Source organism: Dermacentor silvarum, chromosome 4 (assembly GCF_013339745.2).
Source record: "Dermacentor silvarum isolate Dsil-2018 chromosome 4, BIME_Dsil_1.4, whole genome shotgun sequence".
In the NCBI taxonomy this organism is placed as follows: Eukaryota; Metazoa; Arthropoda; class Arachnida; order Ixodida; family Ixodidae; genus Dermacentor; species Dermacentor silvarum.
This window is the reverse complement of record NC_051157.2, coordinates 180,999,909-181,022,178: the sequence shown is the minus strand read 5'-3', so window position 1 is coordinate 181,022,178 and position 22,270 is coordinate 180,999,909. Positions and strand designations below refer to the sequence as shown.

The window sequence follows — 22,270 nt, the reverse complement described above, 5'->3', positions numbered from 1 at the left end:
ATAACCAGAAGATAACATCAAGTTTGAGCAAGAACAAAGCAGGGTAAGCACAAAGGCCTCTTACATTTGTCAGAATATAAACACAGGACACTGTTCACATCGGACAGTCGGTGTGCTTAGTTATGTTCACCGTCAGTGGATCATTTTTCTAAACACCCAAACACCAATGAAAGCCTGCTACCGATCAAACGTTGTTACGCACAGCACAGTGGACGCAGAAAGACGCTCTACGAACGCTCGATGAAACGATGTGCAATAGCTTCCTACTAAAATTTCAGCTACAATTAACGTACCACTGCCGTCGTCCGTTTTTTTATTATGATTATTTTGCGCTGTGGATTATATCAACAGCGCAAATTGATTGCAAATAGCGCACTGCTACCTAAACAGAATATCAGAAGCTAGAACAAAAGCCGACCAACAGACGCGGCGTCATTTTGATCTGCGCCGGCCGCGACAGCATTCGGCGGCGTTCTGACCCATTTTAAAAGGCTTCCTCACATTAACTGCATCTAGTAGAAGTGTTGACGTAGTCCGTGTTCACGGCTTAAATTCAAGTTAACCTCCTTGTACGTTAGCTGGGCGCTGGGCGCTCTGTACGATATGTGCTAAATGCATGCGTAGTCTGAACTGGTCTGAACGTAGCTGCGACTCACCTTGAACCATCTTGAACAACACCGGCAATAGCCGTGCGCTTCGCTCATTGCGAATTTCCGCGCCTATATGTGACTTAACAGGAAATATTAATCAACGTTTACACGTTGGTCGCAGGAACCAGGGCACGATTGGTTTGGCGCCAATATTTGTCCGCTAGAGTTGGCTTCCACAACGTTGGGCTGCCACGCAATGACGTCACACACACCAACGCCTCCTATAAAGACTTTATACAAAAAGCACACACAAAAAGCAGTTTAATAGAGGACATGAAATGCTAATATTATCGTTTTGTTGTTAAATACACTACGTCTTAATATATAAAGTATTTTATTTATTGCTGCGTTTTAAAATCGAAAATGACTGTCGGCGCCTAGAAGCGAAGCGCGTGCCTGTGGTGTGGTGTCTGGTGTGTAATGCTGTAGCAGGCTGTAGTGCTGTGTAGTGTATCTGTACGTTCTTTACAAGGTATATGAATTGACCTTGTTCTTTATTCTGTGGTATCAGCGAGTGCGAACAAAGATAGGGAAGCTTCGAAGGACTGCCCTGCATCCACGAAACGGCACCACATGTCGCTAGGTATGGATTGGCGGTCTCGAAGAGTCATGGTGACACTGCGACGCCGACTGCACGGTGACGACAGAAATAATTCGTGTATTGCAGCGTGTGTCATAGATTGTTGTTTGTTTAGTTGTGACTGCGTCTTCTGATTAAGCCGCGGATGCCTGTTTGGCCTTGAACACTACATCGAGACAAAGCTCACGAGCTCGAAAACGCAGAAGTGATGCGTTGACGATCGATGTAGGGTGCATAGACATTTCCAAATCACTTTGCAAAATAGGGGCGCCTTCTGCCGATGAATAAGTTGCAGCATTCACGCATTTCGCGTGTTCTTGCGCACGCAGAAGCCTGGTTATTCGGGCTAGGTATGTCTAAAAACGCGAAAGCCTGAACGTGGAACGTGAATCTAACGGAAAGGCATGTTCCTACCTGAAGGCAATGTCAGCAAGTGTCAGTGACGAGTTTTAAGTGATTCACACGGGGCTGGGCATTGAACAGTGTGTGGAGTGCCGCTGCTTCAGTCTGGCTAGTGCTCATCCCGCCTTCATGAACCATGCAGTTAAAATGCCCACTATAGCCTATAGATTCTGGTGCAGTGAGAGCAATTCCATAGCAGCAGTGAAAATTACCCGTGGAAGTAATAGTAATGCGATATGTTTTTGTGGTGATTGTCATTATGTAGCGTATGCATGGGAATGCAATCATTTCCACCCTGTGCACGTACGTACGTGTGTGTAGATAAATGATATATCTTCTTAGATTATGGGACAGCCCCTGATCTAATTATCTTAAGTGGATCTCTTACTGTAGAGGCTATACCAGAACTTCTCTATCTTTCAAGTTTTTTATTTATTTTTTGGCATTTGTCTTCGCTCCACAAAGAAGGCGAAGTTTCTCTAAGCTGTAGAACGCTTGTGCGACTTCAGCTGAACTCTAAGCAATCAACAGGGGTCAAACACATGCTATTGAGTTTTACTTGTACAACTTTCGGCCATTGTGCATGTACGTACCTTTAAGGGCTCGTTTCCTATCAAAAACACAAGCGTTTTTTTTTTTTTTGTTGTTTTTTTGCGTTGTATGCCGTAATAGCATTGTTAGAATATAGAAGTATGTACACGCGCTCCCAGAATAATACGGAACGCCACACACGCGGCCGCTCGCCGGCGGAGCGCGCCCGTGGAAAATGTACCATGAGGCTCTATTCTCGACACGCATGGCGGCTGCACGGCCGCCATTATCCGCCATCTTGGCTATCTCATTGGATGTCCAGAGGTCACGTGTTCTGAAATTTGTGCCGGGAAACGGAAGTTTTGCAAAATGCAATTTTGCGTTTTCATCAGAATGACGAAACGTGACGTAGAGCTGCAAATTTTATCGATTAATACTTGTTTGTGGTCCTTGGCACCTATATTGCGACTTTAGCGCTTTAAAAAAAAGTGTATGGTAGCGTGCAGAAACCCATGCAATGCATCTACAATTTCGCGAATATGTGGTGGCGTTCCAAGATAGCCGGCATATCAGCTTGTTGACTGGCTGAAGGATTATCCCGTGAAGAGCGTCACAGGAAGGGCTGTTTCGTAAACGTCAATTTGACGTTGCGTGACGTTGCGCTGGGCCGCCATTGCAGCGATTTTGCGCCATAATTTTGTGGTGCGACGAGCCGCGAAAATTATGGTAATGAGCGGCCATATGCAATGGCAGTCGAGAGGCATGCGTATCGCCGCATTTTCCCTGTCATTTGGGGCCATGAAAATATTTTCACAACGCGTGCTCATAGCATTTGCATCGCTCTCGGGTGATGTTGGCATTTGTGTTTTGAACCATCATTTTTATTAAAAACACGTTTATTTGAAATACTATTAGTTGAAACTTGCAAAATTTCTGCGACATTTTGCAGTTTTCACTATTGCGTTTGTGTTGTAATCAATATAAATGCCTTTTCGTGTCATCAAAGGCTATGACAATGGCAACTTCTTAATTTATAAAGATAAATGTGCGCAAGGCGGCGTCTTGAAGTTTTCTCTCGCGGAGCGAGTATGCAGCGAAGTGCACAAGAGATGGCAGTGCCGGCGCTTGCGTCGCGCAAGCCTCGATTACAGTGTACTCATCGATATCATCGAGGTACACTGTACCTCGTGCTGTTTTGCTTTATAAAGAACGCTAGGTTCAATGCCTACATTACAGTTTCTTAGGCGGAACGTCAAATTTGCGTCACGTTACGAAAGCAAATAGGTGACTCGTAAAACGAGCAATCGCAGGGAATTGTGGGGCGCGCCGTCTGCTAGCAGCTTCCGGTTCGACGGACGACGCGGGGGCATCGGCGGCATGCCCGGCGCACGTGTTTTCTGCGCGGTTTCAGCTGTCAGTCGTGCGCAGCTTTCCGTCCGCTTTGTCGACCAGCAATGTTGTTCCATTCATGCAGCTGATTTCTAGGTTTCAGTTGACCCTGGGCGCGACGATGACGAGCCAAGAAAGGCAAGGATACGCTTTTATTCATAAACGAACTCTGGTTTTCGTTTTGGCAGCCTTGTTTGTTTCTGCCAGGTTTAGCTCTACGACATTTGCCGCTGCTTGGACGCACCATCACTGACTGTTCTGCCTGCGGGTCAGTTTGACAGATGAAAAAGCTGTCTTTATCCGATAATTTATCAAGCCTATTGACCCTTTTCGCGGCGATTCCGTGGGCGCTGCCATGTTTGATCACGTGGTGACACGTCCATTGCTTGCCACAACTCGACAGCTGTAAGCCTCACCGTTTTTCTTACTGAACGACGCGTGAACCGGCAGCAGATGGCGTCGAAATCAAAACAAGAGAGCTTAGCGCTGGAATTACGCGTAAACTTCTCTCCACCTAGCGGGTTTCCGCTGAACTATTACGTCAAACTTGGCAGCCATGACTTAACGCCATCCTCCCAGCGCCGACATTGCCTAAAGAAAGCACAGCCTTCGAGATTGCGTACACATCTTTGTAGCCGCAATGAGCTTTGGGTTTTCATAAACCGGCGTTCCCGAATTTTGTCAGTGTTGACGTGGTCCTCGTGATTCGGAAGTCTTTAAGACAAAAATAGCTCAAATATAGCCACGTAGCCAACTCGAAATTTTGGGCGCCAACCCACATAAACAGTAGCTCAATTTGGCTATTAATAGCCCAATCTGGCAACCCTGGATGGGATTCACATTATGTTGACACCCCTTATGACGACGCTAAAATAAGGTTTAGAAGTTCGAAAAAAAGATCCTACATCCAACGTGGGACTTTCCCCTTCAAAAATTAAAGTCTTCTGTGCTAACTGCGCGCCACACCAACGACGAAGCGCAATAAGAATAGCTGACAGGGTTGTGGTTCACATCACGGCGTGAACAACCTTAACGAGGTGGCAACAGTTGGGAAGCAAAAGCAGAGCATCCACGGTTCACGAAGGCCTCTTTCCTTACTCAAGGTAAAAACAGGAAGAAAGGCAACGGTTGAATTTTCCCTATCTTCACAATTAATAAACCAAATTGAAAACCTTCTTGCCTTAGAATGCTCCCTGGACAACCATTTACAGCTTCAGTAATTGAAATTTCAGATGGGGCCTGGCAAGGGGTTCTTTAAAAGTTTATGACAACACGAAAAACACATTCTTCCACACCTCTTGCACCATATTTTCTTTTAGCCTACATATATACATATAAATATTCCTCCCGAAGCTTACACACATGCTCTTATGTTCTCCCATGTGTCCGCTGCCTCACAAAGGTGGAGAAATTTTCTCTAAGGATTCAGACTGGGCAACTCTCACCCCATCTATCACCTGCAAGTGGAAAGACCCCACTGAGGGGACCACCTGCCCCAACAGTACGGCCATGGCACATGTTGACGTGTACAAACTGTAGCTTCATTCTTGGACGATCACATGTGTGGATAGATTCACTTTTGAAAGATTTTCCCATGGCTAGCATCGGACGCATCCGAGCCTACGAGCTACAGTATTCTTGGCACAGTGCCAAGCACGCCACCTTAGTATAGTGCCAGGAATGCTGTTGCCTGTAGAGATTGACGTGGCCGGTGCTAGTTGCGTGAAAGCTTGTGAAAGTGAAATTACCTCCAAAAGTGATTGTCCGAGAACACCACCACTGCTATGAACTTGCACAGGCCAAAACACATTCGGGAACCCTCGCTCAAAAGGTCTGGCCTCTACAGTGATCAGCATGCTGACTTTTGCCCGTGGGTTCAAGAGGACTTTTATTAGAGAGCCTTACGGAATTTCCTGCACTAAGTGGGGTAGCATCCATTGGTCCACCACAAATTAAAGTGCAGCAATGTCCTTGTCCCTAGTCCCTTCCTTGCTACCATCTTTCCTATTACAAATAAATCCACCCCACCCACCTCGTACCGGTACACGAGGCAGTCATAATCAAAAATAAAATGCTGCCATCTATATGATTCAAGCACTAGCTTCTATTCTCTTACGGGATTGTGGGTGGGGTGGCAGGAGTGATGCACAGAACCATCAGTAAAAAGTGGATTGTGTTTCCTGGTAATATACCCATGCGTACTTGTTTCAGTGGTAGTAACGGCTAACCACTAAAATATTACGAGACAATCACATTAGTTTCCTACTTGCCATGTTTTTATAATAGTTTTATTTGCCTCATCTCCCAAAGGCAAGATCAGTCATGTGAGTTGCTATACATAGTGTTCCAAATGTACCAACACAAATGAAAAAACAAAAACAAAAAAAAAACATTAATTACAAAAAAAGAATATAACAACACATCAAATTAAATAGGCGAAAGTGAGCTTTGGTTAGAGTTGCCTCACTTCACTCTCTCAGATACTCTGCACAGAAATGTGTGTGTTGTTAGCCCCATCAAGGCACTGCACATTTCTATACAATAAAGGCTCAACACACAACCCCCAAAACAAGTGGTTTCATGTAATACTGCAGCAATGTACAGGAAGAGCGCGCCTTTATTGACGGCTGCTGGTGACGTGTTCGCAAGCACGCAAAAGAAACCGGGAGTTAAGAGGAGTGCAGGGTAACCCATAACGAAGGCAGGAATGATGACATCAGGTGACTTGATGGCAAGAGACACACTCAAGGAGGAATGACGACAGACGGCGAGGGAGCACAACAGCCAGGCACTGGTGGCAGTGCAAGGTCAGAAACGGGCACTGACGATTTTCAACGCTTGGGCGGACTTTTGGGGGGTGGCGATATGGTAGACTTTTTCGGGCTCTTGCTTTTGTGCTCACGATTTCGTTCAGCGGAGCTGTTCTTTGGGTTCTTGCTTGATCGTTGGCTGCTTCGGTCAGGTGATGGGCCCTTGCGGCGGCCAGCTTCTAGGTTGTCTGCGGGCTGTTGGTTAGCTCTGCGCTTCTGCATGGCATCCAAGACCTGCACCGCACGTGCAGCACCAAGTTCTGCCGCAGAGCTGACGGCGCGAACTGCCGTTGCCGCGCCGACACTGGCCGCAGAACGGGCTGCCCGTGTTGCTTCCGTGGCTCTGACGGAGGCAACGGAGCGGGCAGTCCGGGCGACTTGAGCCGCCGCTATCTCAGCTCCGGCAGCAGCTGCAGCCTTCGCAGATGTTGCAGCTCTGGCGACACCAATGGCTGCTGCAGACGTAGCCGTCTTCGCTGCCTGCACTGCACCTGCACTGATGCTCGCCGCCGACCATACTGCCGCTACCGCTCGTGCCACGCTGTTACTCGCTGCAGACCGCACGTCTTCCACCACCGCTGCCGCTTGTGCCAACCCTAGGTTCGCTGCAGACCGCACTTCCGTCACCACCGTCACTGCTCGCGCAGCACCAAGGTTTGCCGCCGACCGCACCGCCACGGCACCAGCGCCTATGGTGGCCGTTGCCGAAGTAGCCGCTTCCCTCGCAGCTGTCGCTCCCCTCGATGCGCTGTCAGCCGCGGCGTCACGCACCTGCCGTGCTACACCGGTGGCCGCGTCACGCACCCGCAAGGCCCCCGCGGCCGCCTTGGACGCAGCCGAGTGGAGTAGGATGGCGACGTGCCCCAGTGCAGACAGCAGCCACCAGGGGGCCCGGAACAAAAGCTCACACAATCGACCTGCTCTTGTCTCCTGAAAGGCGATCCATTAACTGAAACAAAAGGGGGAGGGGGCAGAGAACGACGTTAAGTGCACTGGAATACATACGCTGTGCGTTCTGCATTGAAACGACGCGGCATGTTTCTATGAAGTTCCTGCGGGAACAATGCCCGTGAAACCTGTCAGATGTGTAGGCAGTGAAACAATTTGCATGAAAATCATACCCGACAAGACTACAGGCAAAATATAAAGATACTGGACAATAAAAATCCCTCCCCTCTTTGAAAGTCCTAGCGACACGCATAGTAGTCACACAGACGCAGGCTGTACCTCATGGCTAACATGCATTTGTGAACAGATCACACAACGCATCATTTTGCATCACTACTTTTCAGCATACCCACAAGTGATCAATGATCAGTGGTGCAGAATGCGCCATTACAAGCAAAAGGCTTAACTGTACGGTTGTCACCCAGTAACAAGACAGGCCCACGGACTGAATAATCTCGGGAGCTTCTACCTAAATAGATGGGAATGGAGAAATAGTTTTTTCTAGGTACGTGCTTCTTGCTGCTTTGGGCAGAACATACCGCTATGGTACATTACTTGCAGTGCAAAACTCGGACCGCTCAAGAGCATTCAATTGGACATTAATGCTTTCGTATTTGCAACTCATAAGACGTGCTTAGGTGTGCTCGGATTTTTCGGTGCGGTGTTACAAATGTGTAAACTTCAGGATGCAATTTTTTTAAGCTTCTCAATTTTCGGCAGCATTAAAAAAAAAATTTAGGGCCTAAATCAATATACTTCTTCCTGAAGTCACTAAAATTAAACATTCTCTCTCAAATGCAATATCTTTAATTCAATTTGGCGGCTGTTTAGCAAAAGTATGTCTGCGATTTACTTGCATTTGAAAAGAGAAATCAGAGTTGGCCCGAGCTGAAGCTTCCTCTGAAGCCAGCATGTTTCTTTTACATATTCTTAGTGTGTCTGCTTCTATCGGTATCAAAAGGAAAATATGACTTCCAAATAGTAAATAGTAACAACATAATAATTACAACTTCCATGTGCATGAAATCAGCCAAATGGCTGCACAGAAGCAGCTTCTGAAGATCTTCGAAAAACTAAGCATAACTTCTTTATACCTAGTTACACATGCAATGAAATGGTAATGGTTATTGCCAACATGTTCTCAGACACCAAAGTACAGTAATAATTCAATTTAGACCTGGTGACCTATGCTTTGTTAAAACTCTATTTACATTAATGAGGTAAAACTTTTTCTTTTCTGAATTTCGCGCTGAAACCTGAGAGCTGGCATGTCAATTGAAAGTTTTCGCATAGTGTTATCATCTTTACCACTACTAGCTGCCACGTCTGTGCATGTGCATAGTTTATCAGGACAGCTCCAGTCAGTTACCATGACTGTCTAACAACACTAGAATGTTCAGGCGGCATGCTTTGATCCTAATTTGCTTGTGTTACTTGCTCTGTGTCGTAACAGCAAGAAATCAATGGTGAAATCAGCTATCGCTTAGCCTTATCTCACGCTGAGGATTAATCAGATCAGTTGTTTGTTTTGACACTGCTAGGCGGGAAGTGTGTCGATTTTGACCTAGCAGACAGCACAATAGCATTGCACAGTATTGATCAATGTTAACTGCTGTGGCGCCATCTGCTAAGTAGAAACTGAAACACTGTCCCGTTTCTCTAGGCTTAGTCACGTCATAACAAAAAACGCATCTTAATAACGACAAAACATTGCGACTACTTCTGTCTTCAGTGCAACATTGGACTAAGCGACGGCTGCTTTTACCCTTTATATTTTATGCTGTAATTATGGAAAATAAGTAGCAAGGGCAAATTGGGATTAATGCCGATAGGCCTAGGTTTGGCCAAGTCGTTACGTCATCGTGGTAAAAAATTGGAGGATGCTTAAGCTTCACCTTTAAGAGTGGAACGCGATAGCGTTTTTGGACTCCGTTAGCATCACATTTTTCTTTATGAGTAGGCTTCACTGCAACCCACAGCGTGGGAAAGCCAGCTTACAAGAACTAAGCTTACACTCATCTCCTTAAAGTCGGCTTTACTTTTAAACACAAATGCATTGCTGCGAAGACATTTTTAAAGGAGCAATTTAAGCTGTCTTTTCAAAATGTGAAGGCCCTAGGACCTTTTTCTATTATTTTATTAATTGTTTGCTGTTGCCCCGAGGCACACGCGTGTCCAAACTTTAGAAAGGCTCAGTTTTCAACATTCCCCTCAATGTTGCCTAGAACCAAAGTACAGCGAAACACAATCAGAATTGGAGGACTTTTAAGTTTCGCCTTTAAGAGCGGAACGCGATGGCACTCAAAGATTCCTGGCTGCTTATGAGGCTTTTTTCGCGTATATTCAAATTACAATCCGATGCTATCACACGTGCAGGTTGTGGTTAAGTCGTACTTTACGATTTTTTTGGTCAATTTTACTTTGAGAAATTCAATTTTTGTTCACTAATGCCTTGCCTGTGGGGTTGGGGTGGTTCGGGATGATCTGGTTCGGCATGATTATTTCCGCCAGACACCGATGTTTAACGCCGACGCTGGATTTTCTGCGACACGGGCCCCCTAACGCTATCACATTAATATACAGGAGCTGTCCTGGTAGACTTGCTGGAGCCTGATAAACTGCATGCATGTGCATTTGTGGAAGCTGGTAACAGTATTCGTAAGACCATAATGCTATGCTAGAACACTCTAGTGTGTTGTCATGAATCTCAGAGCACTTTCTCATAGTCTGGCTGTTCCAGCAAAGGCAAATTTCAAAAATTTGATTGGTTGACTCTCTGGTTCCTTTAGAATTCAAATTAGTCCTTTCAGAGTAGGCACAGCCAAATCCATGACTTCACGGCACGTTGGCATGAGAACTTCAGGGGGCATCTTGCCTTTGTATAATTTTTGACCAACCAAGCCTCCTCTTACGGTAAGAGCACCCATTTTGCTGCTGTAGAAGCCTAGTTTAATAAATACAGACAAATTTAATAGTCTTGTATAGTTTTCCATTAGGGAGCAAAGAGTCTGCTGCAGAAAAGTGCAGCAAACCTGCTCATTTCGCCAATTTCAGCCATGCCAGCTCTGTCGTCAACATGTAATACGTCAAGGTCCAAAATGATAAGCAATAGGCTGGCGCAGAAAGTGGATTGAAACACGCTCGTAAGCTTTATGACGTGAATATGGGCTTTGTTGATTGGTTGAGAGAGCTACAAATCACATGTGGAAGCACACAATTAATTTTTTTAAAATATTTTGCAGGCTTTGTTCTAAGCTCCCAAAAAGAGAATGCTATGTCACAGTCGTGGGAACAACACAGTCCTGAGAACAACTTCATTTGGTGTTTCTGAGCACACTCCACAGGTTTTCCAAGCTTATGCCCTATAACAAATATTTAAATACAGTCGAATCCCCCTACAACGAATGCCGCTACAACGAAATTTCCGCCACAACGAAGATTTTCGGATTCCCCGTCAGCTGCCCATAGAAAGTAATGCAAAAGAAGTCCCTTCATAACGAAGGCGTTTTATTCGGTATTTCCGCTTCAACAAACTTTTCGAGAACGAAACTGTGACTGAATTGAAATTGAAACTGCCGAGTAGTCAAATTAGAAGGCCCTTCCAAAGCTGTGACGATCGTATGTCCGCTTGAACGAGGTTTTCGCGAACGAAATCAAATTCAAAGTACCGGTTTAAGCCACTGCAATCCATAGCCACGCGTGATCACCACACGCCTGCGCGACACTGCAGGGGATCACCACAATCGCTGCCGTTTTCTGTGGTGTGTGTCCGGGTGAAATGGCTACGTCAACGAAGAAGCATAAACTTCTCTCTCTCGAGGAGAAGGCACATACGATCGCCGAGGCAGAAAGCAAAAGGAAAAATCTCGCAGTTTCGCCCGCAAGGCGAAGCATCAGTTGCGATAGCAAGTTAGTAGACAGCTATACGAACTAAAGATAGTAGTTTTCTTGTAAACATTCTCTAACTAAATTACCGGGCACGGTGTCGCACGCACACAGATAAACATGAACAGATCTCGCTCGATGACCGCGGAAACTCCGTGTCAACACGCTGGAGTGAGACGCTGCAATAACAGCGAACGAATTGACCTCCGTGCCGTCACTCGCTTCACCACGAACTAAACGTCGAAAGCACAGCGCACACGACTCTACCGGCACTAGTTTCACTTTGCCCCCATCGCAGATCGCTTTGAAGATGAGGCCCGCGCGGGCGCTCACTTTGTGCACGTCGCATTTCAAGATAGCGGCCGCGCTGTTGTCAACAGGATGCTAACGTCTCGTCGTTTGGGGAAAATCACTATCCGCTAGACACACCGACTCCGGCGACTGCTTTGAAAGCAATGGTTCATTTTCGCCTCATCAGAAAAGTTATCCCTACCCACGACAATGCGATGGCTCTTTTAACGGACTCTGAGACTCGCGTAACGCCTTTGCTTGCCGTGAAGCGTAAGAAATCCAGGCTGACCGACTTCGGGAAATAAAACTTCCGGTAAGCGCAAGCTTGCCAAGCTTGCCGACTTTGTCATAAGTATGCAGTGAAATTGCGATAATTCAAACCGCTTCATTGCGAAGGTGCGTGTGCCGAAAAATGAGTGTTTCGCGACCAGCCGGGCACGCGCGTTGGATTAGGCGTCAGCCGCAATGTACAAAAAATGCTGTAACAGTGGCGCAAAATGCATTCTCTCGTGAAGTTGACACTTTATCGACTGCCTTCGGTACCTCTCAACCTTTGCCCCCCACCGCCATCGCGAAGATTTCCCTGGCGATGGTTTCGGTTTCGTTCGCGGCTTTGCCGTTTGGCGTACGTACCGTATTTACTCGATTCTAAGCACCCCCTTTTTTTTGTGATCGCGATGCCCAAAGTGAGGGGGGGTGCTTAGATTCGAAAAATCTCCGCGACGCTCGGCTCCGGCTACGCGCGGTGCGCGAGCGTCACGAGTCCGCGCGGCTCTGCACTCCGACTGTGCGGCGAGATTGCGCCGCTCTGCAGTCAGACTGTGCGGCGAGATCGCGCTGCGGACGCCGTGCCACCTTGGCAGTGCGACGGCTCCCTCGCGGGCGTCACGAGGCGGCTTGGCTACGCGCTCTTCTTAACAAATAGGCGGGTGCTTAGATTCGCATGCAAACTTTTCCCCCAATTTTTTTTCGCGAAAATAGAGGGGGGGGGGGGGGGCTAGTATCGCGGAAATACGGTATATACATATCAATTCGCGTCAACGAAGTTCTGCCGCAACGAAATTTTTCGTGTGTCCCGTGAATTTCGTTGTAGCGGGACTCGACTGTACTTGCATAACTGCGCTAACTAATTTGCACATCAAAGAATAACCAGAGTAACTCTGGATGACCCCAAACAATTTCATGGCGGTCTCAATTACCCAAAATGCTCTGGTTTAGCATGTTTAAATGACAACAGAGAGAAGCAAATGGTACACACACGGCGCCTCCAGAAACCATTTGTTTTCCGCTGTTCTCCTTATTCATAAAACGCTTTGTAATCTGCACTAACGGCACACCAACAGGCTAAAACAGCAACCTTGGTCAAATAAATACAAACATGTGCAGGCTGTTGCAGCGAATTTGTGCGAAAAAAAAGAAGAAAGAAAGAAAAGAAACAGGTGTATACATGAATGCTACCAACACAGTATTGCTTACTGTTCTCTTTAGCAACTCGGCTTCTTTTTTCTTTACTCTGAGCTTAAATAATTATTTACAAAAATTACTTAACTAGATTTTAAGGTATTCGTTTAAACAGAAATCTTCACTGAAGAAGTTGTAGGGCACCTGCAGAAATATCCGAACAAATTTTTTTCATGATGATAGATGTGGTTTCAGTTTTTAAGGCTCTAAAGAGCCCTAAATACAGCACACAATATCTGAAAAAGTACGCCTGTAGTAAAGAAATGCACATAAAAAGAAAAACATTCATAACAATGTGACTGGTTGTATTGTGAAGAAGCAACTAAAAATAAACAGAAGACACGGAAAGCAAGAACACTTGCTGACAATTAGACAATATAGAATAATTATTACATCTGCCACAATTTCGGTGTGCCGCTTCAACAGCTATGACAATTGCTATGTGCAGCGGCTGCCATAATTCCCAGTCAAGGAGATTTCATGAAACCAGTGTGACTACAGAGAACGCTGGAAAGACTAGTGATGTCTCACTGAAGTCTGGATAAAGAACCAACTTACTGCTTTGATCAACAATCAATCCACTGTGCTTCAACAAATTGACCCCATGTATAATTTGGCGAAATGGCGAACTAAAGTTAATGTGAAGACAGTGATGCATACCTGTCAACCTGTGAACATTAAAATTCGTTAGAAATGTGGGAATGATGCCAAAGAAAACAGCACGCATGTTTTAAAAGCTTGCCATAACACATCTGTTGTAGGATACATATGCACTTAAAGGTGATTAACCTTTATATGTAACACACAATAGCAGCAACAAGCTTATCACAGCTAATATACTATAGCAACACATTGTTTTTAGAACACAGTGACGTTGGTGCTGCCAACCTGTTTTGCTTCAGGAGCTTGTCTGTAGAAACTTCCTCGAAGCAGGTACCCGCCTAGCGACCTTCCAACATCAGATGACTTCTGATGGAAGGACCGGAGGCCGATAAGTGAAACTTTTTCGCAAACAGAATTTATTTTTTGTAAGACTTGACGCAACATTAATAAAACCGTACAATCAGGCTCAATTCATAAACGTTACGGAAATTTGAGAGAGTTGACAGGCACGTTGATGTAGGTCCCGGCGGCTGCACTACAACGGCATTTCTATCTTACAGAGGAATCAAGCCACAGTGTGGACTACTTACCGGTCCTATGAATGGCAGGTTGAGTAAGCTGCCCAAGAGGGGTATCCTACGGAGGAAGTTGATGACAACGGGGAAGAACCCGCTGTGGGGAGAGGAAGAGAGAACGACACTGCTGTCAGACACAAGAACTGAAGTGTGCAGACATCTGCCACTGGAGTTGTGCTAAAATCCCTCTCGTTTGGCTGAGTCCCACCTTAGTATGGCCCATCGCAAGCTTCACTCTAATTCTGCCTCACCGCAGCTTCGGCTAAGGAGTTACTAGCAGCACTCCATGACCACTCAGAGTGCCATGTGTGAGAGCAAGATCGCACACATTCAGCTTAGTAAGTCTTCACACAAGTATGCATGCTTATACACCAAATTATTTTCTAAGTGGTAAACACTTCTAAAATATCGCCTGTGGTAGATAGCGAAATTCTATCACCTCAGCTGGATTACTCGAAGAGGAGCACACTACAAATCAGAGTATAATGTGAATATCAAAGGTTCACAAGTTAACTTTCCAATTATTCACTGTAGAGTAGATGTCCCAGCAGTGAAATTGAACCTGAGCAGTAATACAGTGACACAAGTTTAGAACAAATGTTGCGCTTATTGTTGGGTTAGTTGGTTGAAATGCATATTTCAATGGCAGCACATAAAATGCATGCAACACAGAGAAAGGGGGACTACGAAACGAGGCGCTGAAGCATGGAGTTCCATGCCGTGCTTCGTGGTCCCCTTTTTCGTGTGTTGTGTGCATGCTATGCGCCAGCATTCAAATATGTTGTGCTTAGCACCAGTCTACTTAGTCATCGCATTGTGGCCACGTTCTTGACAGACAAGTTCATTGTCTGTGCTCGGCGACACCTCCCCCCAAGCCATGCTTGCCTGAAGAGCAGGATGAAGCCATAGGTTTCAACGATGATCCCGATGAGGGGAAAGCCAAAGATGACGATGGCAATGCCACCAAAAAATGCGAGCGTGCCGCGAATCTTGTGCCTCTGGAAGAAGAACCGAAATGTGCGCTCCAGGCCGATGACAAACGCCAGGCCAGTGAGGAACAGGATCTGCGTGCCGCAACGGGAGAAAGCACACCAATTGTCAGTGAAATAAGTGAAATTTGCAGACAAATTGGCCAAAACAGTGGACTTTGCTCTTAAAACCTATTTTGATTAATTTGTAAATATATTTTGGTAACACTTGAACTCTTCACATACTATTTTCATGTGTTGATTTGGCATTCTTTTTGTACATAACATAATCTTATCATTTTTTTTTTCTCATGAACCCAAAGTCTCTATAACTTCAGTTTTGGAAAAGCAATGTATTTGGTTCTACTACGCGCACAACTATAATCATAAGCACAGCTATAAGCTGATTTTCAAAGACGTCCTGCTTAAGAATCTTCAGCTCTTCTTTTGTTCTCAGAATGTAACGAAGCGATGTTTGTTAAAATTTAGAGATTTCATGTGACAAAACCACAATGTAGCTAATAGGCACACCGTAGCGGGGGACTCTGCAGTAATTTTGACCACCTGGGGTTCTTTAACGTACACCTAAACCTAAGAACATGAGCATTCTTGCATTTTGCCCCCATCGAAAGGCGGGCCCCAGGGGGGTCAGGATCGAAGCCACAACCTCAAGCTTAGAAGCACAATACCACAGCCACTGAGCCACCGCGGCGATCTAGCGGCAGGTTGGGGTGACAATGCGTGACATCACTCTGAAACACGTGCCTACAACTGGTTTGGCAGGCATGTCATGGAGGCTCTGATTGAGGGAATGTCTAACACCGTCTCGGGTACAAGGTTCAGTTCAGTTCAGTCAGTTCAGAGACAATGGAAAATCTGCGTGCACAATGTAGTACTGAGGTACACGCAACACCTCCTGGGTGTGTTGCATACGGGCTGATCCCAAGGGCGGTGTAGTATCACATGGCATCTCAAAGCACTAGCCTTCCACAAAAGAATGGCGGGGGAAACTGGTGCGCTCTTACTTTTATACCTGAATTGTTGCTATGTGACCTTACGCACCATGCCACACATCTTAAAGCACTAACTTTCACAAGCAAAGGACTGATACGGTCATTATTCTGTCGTTCTGTGCACGCGCATGTGGCCGAATGGGTAAAGTATCGCGCTGCTGCGCTGGGGTACTCGGGTTTAAAACCCGCTATCAAATAAGCGGTATTGTATTAAAGCGATAGGTTTAAGGGCCCCATGGTGCAGGAAATCTAGTGTCGTCCGCATTTGTGAGTTGATCGTGAACAAAACTTTTCTACCAATCATAGCGCAGTGCGCCGTGTTCCTATCTATCACAGAACGGCACTCAGTTCCTTGCAGCACCACCAGATGGCGTTTGCCTCTGCGCATCCGCGGCACTGGCAGTGCGGAAAAAGAAAAAAAAAAAAAAAAACAGACAGAAAGCTCGCCTTTGTGCATAGTGTTCGCCGCAAGCGTTTCCCGGTAAAGATTGCGGTTGCATAAGCTGCAGTTGCTGGAGGCGTTGTACTCTTAAATGCTATCACATTGTACTCTTAAGTGTGAACCTTAAGTGTTTCAAGTTTCTTTTTCTTCTTTTTTTTGTGGCCATGATTAAGGCTACGCAACCAGATAAAGAAAATTAGGCACTGGAATCTTGACAACACTTTGCATTAAAAGTTTTCTTATTGCAAAATGAATGTGGAATCTGGAACTGTAGTGCGACATTTATTTGCATGTGTGTGTGAAATGCGCACCTTTATTCATGCACCAAATTCTTCTTTAGCTTTCCCATTTAGAGAACCAACCGCACTGAAAATGAAACATGGGGTATGTAGCAAGTCCATAGCCTATGAGGAGTACTGGCAATGCAATGCGCATTCACTTACTGCACCACATATGGCACTACTACTGCTGCTCAAGCTTGTGGACTGTGAACAAAGTTGCCAGCAACAGTCACAGGTACAACACAACTTACATGCCCTGGAGGGTTATGCAGTTCGCTGCTGGCCACACAAATGAACAAAATCAGTATGACAAAATTTAAATTGGTGATAGATTGAGTAAGGCCATAACATGGTATAGCATATAGAAGGACTTTTTTTTGTTGTTTGCAGCACAATGACAAACTAAAAAAAAAAGTATTGGTGAAGGATGCAACGACTAGGTGAGTGGTGACAGCTTCCAATCCCTGGTGAAGTGGCAAATGAAGGCTACGATGTCCATTAAGTTAGAATTATGAGGGTTATTTTTTTTTTCTAGATCCGATCGGTTGCGAAATGAAAACCACAGGGAAAATCCGATGACACTGTGCGCAGATGTGTTGCGCAGTGTCTATAGTATGCCCGTTGATCGCGTGAGGCTGCAGTTGTCAATTCTGAGCGGGAGTAAGCACGTAAACATGCCTCGAACAATCGAGTCTCCCGCTAAGTGTGCAGTGCGTGCTGTCATTCGATTTCTGCATGCTGAGGGTTGCAATGCAGCCGAAATTCATCGACGAATGAGTAGAGTGGAACCTCGTTGATATGATTCTGCGTAATTTGCTTTTCGGAATGATACATTTTTTTACCTTTCCCCGACAATACGATTTGCTTGGATAATACGTTGGATGATTCGATTTTCGAATGATAGCACTTTATTTTCCGGTTCCCGTGAAGATCATATCAACAAGATTCCACTGTAATGTGTACGGTACAACTTCCATGAGTGACAGCAAAGTGCAGCAATGGTGCAGAAGCTTTGAAGTAGGACGCACAGACGTTCATGATGCAAGCGGGCAGGGAAGGAAGCGTGTGTCAACCGATGATCTTGTTCAGTGAGTGGATCAAGCGATTTGAGAAAATCATCGGCTCACAATTTTTGTGTTGAGTGATTCATTTCCCGAAATTTCATGATCAGCTCTCTATACCATCGTGAGTGAGAGACTCCGTACTGCAAACTCTGTGCCGAGGTGGGTTCCTAAGATGCTCACCGACCATCACAACACACAGTGAGTGTGCGCAGCCTTAGTGTTTCTCCGGTGCTACCATGATGAAGGAGACAATTTTTTGAAGGAAATCGTCACAGGGGACGGGACATGGGTCCGTTTTCGAAACTGAAGAAACAAAAGAGCAATCCAAACAGTGGATGCATTCTGATTCTCCGAAAGCAAAGAAGTTCAAGCGAACCTTCTCCAGCAGAAAGTGTATGGCTACTGTGTTGTGGGACAGCAATGGTGTTCACTTGGTGGAATTCATGGAATGTGGCATGACCATCACTGCTGCCTCGTACAGCATGACTCTTGAATGTCCTACGAAAGGTAATTCAGAAAAACCGAAGAGGAATGTTGTCATCAGGCATTGTCCTTCTTCATGACAATATGCGGCCACACAGTGCAGCTGCAACAAAGAAGCTCCTGCAGTGCTTTCGATGGGAAGTGTTTGATCACCCACCGTACAACCCGGACTTGGCTCCCTCTGATTACCATCTTTTTGCTCACATGAAACGATGGCTAGGAGGACAGGAGTTTGACTCAGATGAGCTGAAGACCAGCGTACAGAATTCTATGATGAGGGTACAGCAAAGTTGTTACCACACTACGACAAATGTCTGAATCGGAGCGGCTGACTATGTAGAGAAGTAGTTGGAATGTGTATATAAATGTTCCAAATAAACAGTTTTGATTTTCCCTGTGGTTTCCATTTCACGACCGATCGGACTTTGAAAAAAAAAAATCGCCCTCATATTTCAACTACATGTCAATGGGGTTGAGATGCACATATAACATCCTTGCCCTAAAATATATGTACCACACAAATGAGCTATGGAAAGTGAGAACAATCATGCTGAAATGTCGTCTTGTGTGATGAGTTCATTGCCACTGACATGACAAGTAAGAATACTTGCAGACACGGTCTCATGTTTAATCCGAACTAGGTGTGTAGATAAATGTCAGTGGCGGGGAGCTTGCGAGTGCATGCAGTTTTGATATCAAGTTGTGAAAGAATGAGCATGTCGAGCAGAGGTCCAACAGTCACAAGACTGTACTGCTAAGCAGTGTTAAATGTGCTGGCACCCTTAATGATTGTCTGAGCACACAAATAACTTTTAAAGGGAAGCCTTCTACGCCTGTAACCATGGACTTTCATGTGGATGCTGCTAGATCAGTCAATATAATGACACAAAACTTGTACATATTACGTCAGCTTATAGGTGTCTCTAAAGGTCACATACCATTTAATGAAATAACATGTGATATCCCAGACAACACTCGACGTCCTCAAGTGGTACAAACGTCCTCGCAGTTTTTGCGACGTCCTCAGGACGACATTCACGGGTTCATCCTGAAAACATCTTCTGCAGGACTTTTTAAGGATGTATGATTGTCCAAAGAACGTCCACTGCAGGACCTTTTGAGGACATTTAGTTTTATGTTAGAAGAGACCATGAAATTGAAATCTTTACAATTATTTCGGTTGATGAACAAGAAATTAGGGGCTATACTTCATGTGAAGTTATTACGCCATCGAGCTTGATTTTGATTTTTTTTTCTTTTAAGTGGAGTTAAACTCTGATCAACTGGTCTTGATACCTTACGACTGTGTTTGACTGAACCATTTTTTTTTGCAACTTCTATTGTTTTGAGAACCCGGGAGCGATGACAGTTGCGGGAGAGTGAACCAGCGAGGTATCCCCCGATGTCAGCGACCAAGCCACCCAATTTACTTTCCTTGGGGCCACATTGGCACTTCTGATTTGAAAAGTCAAGCCAAGCCAGTCCAAGCCAAGTGCAGCATTGAAGAAAAACATGGCAGCGGACAGCGGGTAAGTCTCGTGTTTTTCGGGGTGGCAGTAAGTGGAACGTAGATTTGTGCGGAGAAGAAATAAACGCATTAGCACATGTTTTCACTTAGCGAACAGCGTGGACAGGACCTTCATTAATTACATTGTGAATCAGACGGCTTCGCGCGACTTTGCCAGCGGAGCCCTTTGTGTCAGATGGAACGGTTGCTGGAAATCGTGGTGTCGCTTTGCCTGTAGAACAAAATATATCACCAAAGCTATTGCCATAGGTTTGTGACATTTTGTGCCTGGTCGCGATAGTGGACAGTTTCAAAGTGATGGTTTCAGCATTTCTGGGGATCACTTATCCATGGTTCAACGGCGCTGTAACGTTACTCAACCTCTCCGCTACCACAACTGCCTTTCCATGCTGCTTTTACCGACAAGAGCATTGTGGCAAACACCCAAGCAGTCGGAGATTTTAGCACTGGCCGGCGGCAAATATCGCGCTATCTCGGCCTCAAAGCTAGATGTAGTTGTACTTCTTTTTTTTTTTCTGAATCTTGTCACGGCTAAGAAAGTGAAAAGCATTTATTGTTATGGAAAAAACGCTTTTTTAAGTGGATTATGCCATAAAGAGCAACATTCAATCAGCAGAGGTTGCTTTGGTGCTTCGTACAATAATTTTGTGGTGCATGCAGTGCTTCCAAGTATGTGGCATAAACTGTTATGTTTGTTATTTCTCTGTGTTTGAACTTAAGTTGTTTATTGACAATGTGCTGTTTATTATTTCTTTCAGGCTCTCGCTGTTTTGTGTTTTCGGATGAAGACATTTCAAGCGGTGAAGTTTCCTGGCTTTATCACGCTACTTTCAACCTTGACATGCGCCGTTATTAAGCGAAATTAATAAAATAGGTTTGTGTGCATTGCTATGGGTCTATGTTTTCATTTCGTGTGGCCATATACTGAGCCCTGTGCAACGGGCCTCAAAAGTATGCTCTGTCAAGCAGTAAGTGCATATTGCAGTTTTAAGCCTGAATTTCTCACTTTGTGGACGAAAAACAGTGAACTTCAGTGAACAAAATAAAAGGATATTTACTGGGCGCAGCGAATGCTTAGGTCTTCAAAATGTCCTGAATGCGTACTGAAAAGATCCTCGAGTGCTTCCTGAGGACGTCCTGTGGACTTGATAGGGATGTCTTGAGGCTCATGTGGGGACGTCCTGAGGATGTCCAAACGTGCTCAACTGTACGTACTGAGGACGTCCTGAGGATGTCATTGTGTTGTCTGGGATTCAATGGCTTATTTGTTGGGCTACCTCACTTTTGGGCAAATGGGTACGTATCTGCTCTGAAAACAAAAAGGAACTGAATTCAATTTATGACCAATACCCCAATTTCTCTGTGCATACACCTTCTCTCGAGAAGCACCATACATCACCTTCGTCAACTTGACAACAGTGTAGTGCATAAACATTCCAAGTTGTGCCCCGTGCAGTGCACAAACATCAACGTTGCGATAGATTACACGCCGCATAGAATGAAAATACGCACAATCTTACGCATAGCATTTAGTTGTGGAGCATATTATTAACAGCTTATTGATAGCTTCGCTTAGCTTCGTTTTATCACCTAGCTAGTCAATCCGTACTTTCGCTTTCCGCGAAGCGATTACCGGCTCACTGCATCCCCAATGTTGGCACACAGGTCGTCCGCTTAAGATTTTTCAGCAAATTTCGTGGCCGATCACGGCCCGTCACTCACGTTTCCTAAGGCAAGGAGGCCCCTGTCAAACAGCAACAGGACGCCCAGGAACAGGAAGGCAACGCCGAAGCCGGCGAGGCCGACGCCGATTTCTGAAAGCAAAACGCAAAAAAAGCGAAGTCAGACACAACGAGACATCAGTCCTGGCACCGACGCTTTTATTCAATAAGCAAAAATGAAGCTCGATTCATTTCCGACACCCGTGGCAGGTTGCAAGCCCAAACACCGGCTGGCAGTAGTTGTGCGCAGTCGCGAGCGCGGCACAGGCAGTGCGTATCCCGCTGCTTACTCTGGAAGTCTGTGATCTCAAACATCGTCGACGCCCGCGGTTATCGGCTGCACGTCCCGTGGTCCTGCACTCGGCGATACGGGCGCGAAAGTATTCCTCGGGCCGCGGTTCCCATCCACGTCACGAAATCCACGGCACGGACGCGGCCATGTTTGAAACGGCACGAGCGCCGCCTGCGCGTTCTCGCGCGACGAGACTTTGGCATCGAGGATAGTCAGTGGGCCTCTTCGATTATCCGCCCCTGACCTGCCCTAAAGGAGGCATTGCCGAAGCAGTGCTTTCAGCCAATTAGCGTTGCGTGTGCAGCTTCTTGGACAGTGTGAAAGACAAATAATCGAAGAGGCCCAATGGCGTG

The 22,270-nt window shown here is 45.7% G+C and overlaps 2 protein-coding genes across 4 annotated transcripts in view; both read right to left on the bottom strand.

Moving 5' to 3' along the window:
• The window catches only part of LOC125944856 (uncharacterized), a 56,611-nt gene extending 55,783 nt beyond the window's left edge, over positions 1-828 (bottom strand). For all 3 annotated transcript variants that reach the window (XR_007466557.1, XM_049666251.1, XM_049666250.1), the window contains exon 1: positions 657-828. Coding sequence is in view for 2 of the 3 variants with exons in the window: in XM_049666251.1 (XP_049522208.1) it covers positions 657-704 (48 nt within the window). In the remaining variant the exon portion in view is untranslated. The remainder of the gene's footprint in view (positions 1-656) is intronic.
• A 4,982-nt stretch (positions 829-5,810) lies between these two features.
• LOC119450802 (vesicle transport protein GOT1B) lies at positions 5,811-22,102 on the bottom strand. Its single transcript, XM_037714300.2, has 5 exons — positions 21,916-22,102; positions 21,627-21,718; positions 15,011-15,189; positions 14,141-14,222; positions 5,811-7,311 (listed from the first exon to the last, which is right to left on the bottom strand). Exons 1-5 carry the CDS (start codon positions 21,938-21,940, stop codon positions 7,267-7,269), a joined length of 423 nt encoding a protein of 140 aa, XP_037570228.1. The 5' UTR covers positions 21,941-22,102; the 3' UTR covers positions 5,811-7,266.
• Positions 22,103-22,270: the final 168 nt, after the last annotated feature.

Bases quoted from the DNA above. Each gene is read 5' to 3' on its own strand.
- LOC119450802 (XM_037714300.2), bottom strand. From the start codon at position 21,940: ATGTTTGAGATCACAGACTTCCAGA. The intron at 21,719-21,915 runs GTAAGCAGCGGG...TTTTGCTTTCAG, and splicing joins TGAGATCACAGACTTCCAGA to AAATCGGCGTCGGCCTCGCC. The intron at 7,312-14,140 runs GTAAGTAGTCCA...CTTTTGTTTCAG, and splicing joins ACCTGCCATTCATAGGACCG to TTAATGGATCGCCTTTCAGG.